Consider the following 6,649-nt stretch of genomic DNA (forward strand, 5'->3'; position numbering starts at 1 on the left):
GATGAGTGTCGTCTTGTATTGTAAATAGCACCCTGAATTTCTGTGTAACATGACTGACGACGCTTGGGCCGCTTTGTGGGGGGCTGTGGCAACTGGTATCTCAGAGATTTGCAAGTTATCCCGGTCTGACTTGGTCTAGTTCGGATACTTCCTGTGTGGGGCCAAAGAGGAAGCCCTCGCCTTCTGTCTACCAGGGCAGAGTATATGTAGTTTGGGAAACATGCTGTCTAACTAACCATTTCTGAACCCTAACCAAGAGGGGGTGGGGGAGGGTTAAGATGCTCGGGCTAGAGATGCACGTGAGGAAGGTGGTGCCCCTTAAGTGGGCCTCTAGTGTCTCATTCTAACCTTTTTGACTGTGACTCACAATTAATAAGAAAACTTTAGGGATAGGCAACCCATGGCACTGAGCTGCTGATATATATAGTTTTTGTTGACCAAGAATAATTTTGAGTCATGGCCTACAGCTGCTAGAGGTCCAGCTATGACCTCTATCTTTTTTGGAATATTGTCGTTGTCATCATCAAAGTATCAAGCAATTAATGCTCTAGGAGTGTAGGTTACACTGTATTGTGTTTTTATATTGTATATTTTTATATAGTTTACAAAAGTAATTTCTACCCTATAACTTTGGGCTTTTGCACTCTGGAGAAAACTTATGTAAGGGATAAAATATGAAGTATGTTACTTCTTGTAACTGTGTGTGGCGTCCTGAATAAGTCTGTAATTTGGTTACACAAACCATAAAACATCAATGTTTACAACTCTTCACGGCCCAAGTGTTGTACTAAATTAGAAATTATAGTAGCATACAATGTGGGATATGAACAAACCCCTCTCAACGGTATAAAAAAATGTAAAATTAGCAGTGTGCTTTTTTTTATATTAAAAGGTAAATAAAAATTGTCTATAGGAGACTGGGTAGCGTTGTTTTTTGTGGCTTTTTTGGTTGGTGTTGTTTTGTTTTAGCAGTATTAGTGTACAGTTCAGGATTTATTTTTGTATCATAACAAGCAAATGTGTGTATTTCTGGGATTGGGTTAAGGCATATAAATGACCAGAATTGAGTTCTAAGAACTTTCTCAGACCTCTTTATAATGCTTCAGTGAGGTCGAACTTGGCAAGAATCACAGTTTTTGTTTAAGGTTTCAAAGCATCAATTACATATTCAGTGAGGAATGTTTCCCGTATAAGAGCTTACAACACGTGAATACAAATATGAAACACTCTATAGAAATAGATGTTTCTTTGCTTTTTGCATAGGGTATATATCAAAGCTGAAGAACACAAAATGATACAGATATATACTTTCCACAAAAAATAAGCATGAATCTAATTACACATTTTGTCGCTCCTACAGTGAGCACCAATTCCCTCCTTAAACACGCAAATAATCTTTGCTGACAGCATTATATTAGTCCCATCACAGGTTAGCACTACATGTCTGCCCAGAATCGTTTTGTCTGCATTAGGGACTTTTGGGGGAAGGTACATGTTTTAAACATAATAAAATACAACAGTGTTCCAGCCAACAACTGTAAACTTCGGTCTAATTTTATTGTATTTTTTTTTCATTTTAGCTTCATATGTAACTGTGTATTTTTTTTTCTGAACTTCCCACATATTTGCCTTGTGAATGAATAATAGAATATCAGAAACAGGGATGTCGACTCTTGATGCGTCCTTGGTAATTGAAAAATATGTTCTTTTATAGTCCGTGTTATCACCTAATGAACTTTATTTTTCTTTGTTTCCAGGTATAAAAGTTTGGTGACTGGAAAGAGGGCAAGAGCTGTCATTGCAATCTTCTGGATCCTGTCCTTCGGGATTGGCTTGACACCACTTATGGGCTGGAACCGGTTGGAAGACACATGTCCAGCTGCTAATAGCAACAATTGCACTGTTCCGTGCTTATTTGAATCAGTGGTCACTATGAGTTACATGGTCTACTTCAATTTTTTTGGATGCGTTTTGCTTCCTCTCCTGATCATGCTGGGTATATATGTAAAAATCTTCATGGTTGCCCGCATGCAGCTAAGACAAATCGAACTTAAGTGTGTCAATTCAGAGAACTCTAGGACAACGCTCCAAAAAGAAGTGAATGCGGCCAAGTCTCTTTCCATTATTGTCGGTCTCTTTGCATTTTGTTGGCTGCCCATTCACATTCTAAACTGCATAACACTGTTTGAGCCCAACTTTAACAAGACAAAGCCTGAGTGGGTGATGTATATGGCTATTATTTTGTCTCACGCCAACTCAGTAGTGAACCCCATTATATATGCCTATAAAATAAGGGATTTCCGTTACACTTTCCGCAAGATCATATCAAAGTACTTGATCTGCAAAAAGGAGAACTTTTCCAAATGTCCTAACGGCAGCATCAGCCAAAACAGACACTTGCATATTAGCAGCGTAAGTGCTGGTAACACGTTTATGTGATGATGTACATATGACATACAGATGCCTTCATTTATCCCACTGGGTGTGACTGGCTGTGAAGATTCCATGTCACTAAGTCCTGTGGACACACTGTAGATTCTTGCTGGGGACAATTGAGGATTTGATGATTGACCACTTTGCTGCTGCACTTTCTCTTTTTGAGACATTGCCTCACTATTAGTTTTGCTGTAAGATGTTACTGACAACTCTTGCGACCTTGGGTTTGTTGACTGCAGTGATGGTCAACTTTTCTTTATGTGGTCAAACTAATTTGTTTATGTCTAACAGAGCCTATTCGTAACTTCCCCCCAAAGGTTGTACAGAGCTGGATTAACCATTAGGGCAAACTAGGGGCAGTGGATTGTGGTGAGCTCATAATTTGGCTCAGCAAGCATTATAAGGCCATGCATTCTCCCTGCTTGTTTCCATCACTTTGAATGGAGCAGATGTGGAAAGCCTAGGGCAATGAAGCCCACTTGAGGACCTTATGGTTTTTTAATACACTTATTTTTCAAGATTGTCAAAAAAGATCAAATAACTGACTAGAATTTCACATTCCTTGTTTTTAAAATCCTTATTCTATTTGGGGTTATAAAGCACCCTCTTGGGTTTTAAAATACAAATAGAACAATCTGATCAAATGTTGGAGATGCTTATATATTGGATTATAATTACATGTTTAATGTTAATGTTAAGATCGTATCTTAGATTTCTTCCATTGTAGATTACAAAGAGCAATGAAAGCATTTCAGGCTAGTGTGGCATTTGCTGTTAGTCTACGTACTATAGATTACAACTCGAATCATGTGAAGCCAACGTTTTAGTTGGCTACCTGATCATGGTAGCCTCATTTGTATTCACAGCAGCCAAAATGTATATTCTGGATTCTGAAAAAAGAATGGAAGTGAAATATAATTTCAATAGAGTGTAGCTGTGAAACAATGTAGACTTTCATTGTAACTCTATGAAAGCTGTGCAGAGGAGATTAGTAGAACTTGGCTCTACCAAGATGTTTATGTAGGAATGTTACATGATGACTTTCACTTCAAGCCTGAAACATCAAACTTTTCTACTTTAGCTAGAGGAGTAATCCCCTCCCTTCAACCCTGATAGTTCTATATGCTGCTATTTGGCTTTCTAATGCTTAGAAAAGCAGAGAAAGTGGATGAAAAATGGCACACGGTTTAAAAGAAAGAAAAATATGTATAATATCTGTATACAGTTTTAATGGGAAACTCATAGGCACCATAAATATATCGTCTTAAAAGTGAAGTGGTTATGGTGGCAGGGTACTGTCCCTGCAATCTGTAGTTTCAGTTATTTCTAATACTAACAAAACAGTGCTTTAAAGTAGCCCTTGTAACTCTATCTACAACGCCCTTCAATCAGAGTCATGAATTACCTATCCAAGCTCTTGCACGCAGACAGTGCTGATATGAGAGTGACTAGCAGCCACGGCTCCCCAGTTGTGAGAACTTTAAAAATCCAAAAGCGATTAGTGCCAGATTGCCAATCAACACAGAGACAGGTCAACCCTCTGGACTTGCAAGTGCCCATTGGATTAGAACCTGCAATTTCCTATAACTAACCTACCAACTCAATGAGTTAATATGAGTGCCAGAGAGTGTAAAGCCTGGCTCTCTGGATAGTGTGGTCCCTTGCGTGAGCAAATAGCTCAACTTTAAAGCCATCTTTTGCTATTTTGCTAAAAAGCTGAAACAATAGATGACAAGAACAGTATACTGGCCTCATAACCACTTCAATAACCTGAATCGGTTATGACGTCACGAGTTTCCCTTTAGAGATGCAGACTGGATAAACACATTACCATTAGCAAAAAAAATGGTAAAAGTTCGATTTACACCAAATATGCAGTTACACACTAATTCAAAAATGGCACCATGTCCATGAATGCATATTTGATCTGTTTATTCGTTATAGGAGTAAGCGTGTCTTTAAAAGCGAGGAGGTTAAGGCAGAAAGTCACAATTTTGTTCTCCTTGATTATACTGAAATAGACTTTTCAGAGCAATTAAATCTCTTTTAAAGGATGTCCAAAAATATTTGTAAAAGGCACATAAAGTGCCTAACCTTAAGACATATTATAATGTCACACCCTGCTTGTTACCATATTTTTTTCCAGTATAATAAGTATTGTATCCACTTCATTGATGCTGATGGTAGGGTTGACTTAACGCTTAAGGTCCAGAGACCTTCCCAAAATAGAATGTTCCACAGAATGCACAGTACTGCTGAATAAGCATAACATTTTATTTTCATTTGAGGTCAACCTTAGAACATCAACAAAAAATGAAGTTGGTCCATAAGGGGTTAAAGTAGATACCCAGCTGTAGCACTACAACTTAAAGCTGTCAAACTATCATGAGAGTTATAATTCAACAGGTGGTGACCTACTTTTAGACTACATCTGCTGCAAGGTCCAGGATGGATCCCTATTCTTTCTTCTATAAATTACACACTATGCATATCAACAGCTGAAAGAATATTTGACATTCTGTAACCAAAAAAAAAATTATTCTATTTTTCAGGAAAATTACAGCTAACATGCAGTTCACCTATTTTAAAGAGCATTTTGAATCGTTGAAACATTTGCTGTCCATAAGCTGCACCTCTAATAAATGTCGCATCTCATAGATTCTTTCGGCACGGGGGGATTAATTTGAAATGGTGCTCTGAAATTCAAATTTTCCTTACAAAATTCAGATATGTCTGCCTTATTTATAAATTAACATAGATTGAGTAAACCCACAGTGACCTGTGCTGTTTCCATTTTTCATCAGGCTTGAGCATATAGTGAGCTGGAGCCTCCTTTAAGACACAAAAGGAAGTGGACAGTGCAACGGAATATTGCATCCCCCGTCTTCAGAACAAGAGTTCATGTCATTTCAAATATAAGTTTGAAGAAGGCGTGGAAGATGCCACGTATATGTGAATTATTATTTTTTTTTTTTTTTAAATGCTCTTTCCTATTGGTGAATCTTGTATTTTGGCTATCCACCAATTTGTACACATTCGATTTTTTTTTTTCTCCCTGTACATCTTAATGTCTTAATCTGAGGTGTTTTTTATTTTTATATTTGTCACGTCTTTCAAAATATGTACAACCAAATACAACTTTTGAGCATCATGTCAACTGCAGCTCATAGACCATGTAGTGCCAGATATAGATAAACATGTACTTTCAGCTAAAATGTGATAAGATGGGAGACATCTTATACACAAAAATCCTTCCAGTAATTATGTTAAACGTACTGTATTTTTTCTTTCTTTTTCCTTTTGTTTCTCCCCTTTATTTGTGAGGAGTAGTACACATTTTTTTGTGTTAAAATATACTTTGGGAATTTTTCTTTCTACAGTTTGCGTTGAATTTTTTTTTATATTTTTACAATTGTAAAATGTGTAGATAAAATACAAAAAGTACTTTAAACATTTATCAGAAAATTAACGTTGGTGCTCAGCAGTGGCAGTAATGAAATGTAGTCAAGTTGGTATTGTTTTTCATTTGTTCACATGCCCATTTATACACTACATCAAAAAAATAATAATCATTTTTGTAATAGTAGAAAGGTCAGCACAGAAGGTTCTTTTAAACATGTTGAAAAGTCAGGTATCCAATGATGGACACTCTCTGCCACCTATGCTACATCAGCCTTACCCTCTGCTGGTGACATGCTTTGTTGCATATGTTAAAATTAAAGGAATACTGTCATCTAAATTTTTTTTTTTGATATAATAATCTTTTCATCAAATTTAGAAATTACAGATTTTTTTTTTTTTAAATGATGTTTTCAAACACTATTTGACCCAAGTTGCATGTATATGGCTAAAAGATCCTGCCATTTCCTACATGTAGGAATTCATTTTGCATTACTTAATTTATAAGAAAAACTTTTTACCTTAAAAAAAAATTTGAACGGATTATAATATAAATAAATAGTTTTGAGATGAAAGTTGTCCTTCAACTTATATTTTTACTCAATTTTTGCATCCTTTTTGGTATATCTGAATGTTTTCCCAAAAATGTTTCCATGGATGATATTTGGCTGAACCAAACCATCACATAAACGAACGATGGACATCCCAATCAAAATGTTGGGCAAAATAATTTGGATGAACTGAAGTTTCTTGTTGTGCACGGGTCTATACCGGGGATAGATGGAGCCACACAAGATCATGGTCTGATTGTAAC

At 36.5% G+C, this 6,649-nt stretch overlaps 1 protein-coding gene across 1 annotated transcript in view; it reads left to right on the forward strand.

The window, feature by feature from the left end:
- ADORA2B (adenosine A2b receptor) overlaps positions 1-2,831 on the forward strand; it is a 69,032-nt gene extending 66,201 nt beyond the window's left edge. The window contains exon 2 of the mRNA XM_063450045.1: positions 1,758-2,831. Within this exon, the coding sequence (XP_063306115.1) occupies positions 1,758-2,439 (682 nt within the window). The 3' untranslated portion in view covers positions 2,440-2,831. The remainder of the gene's footprint in view (positions 1-1,757) is intronic.
- The last annotated feature ends 3,818 nt before the right edge of the window (positions 2,832-6,649 follow it).

This window comes from Pelobates fuscus, chromosome 1 (genome assembly GCF_036172605.1).
Source record: "Pelobates fuscus isolate aPelFus1 chromosome 1, aPelFus1.pri, whole genome shotgun sequence".
Lineage (NCBI taxonomy): Eukaryota > Metazoa > Chordata > Amphibia > Anura > Pelobatidae > Pelobates > Pelobates fuscus.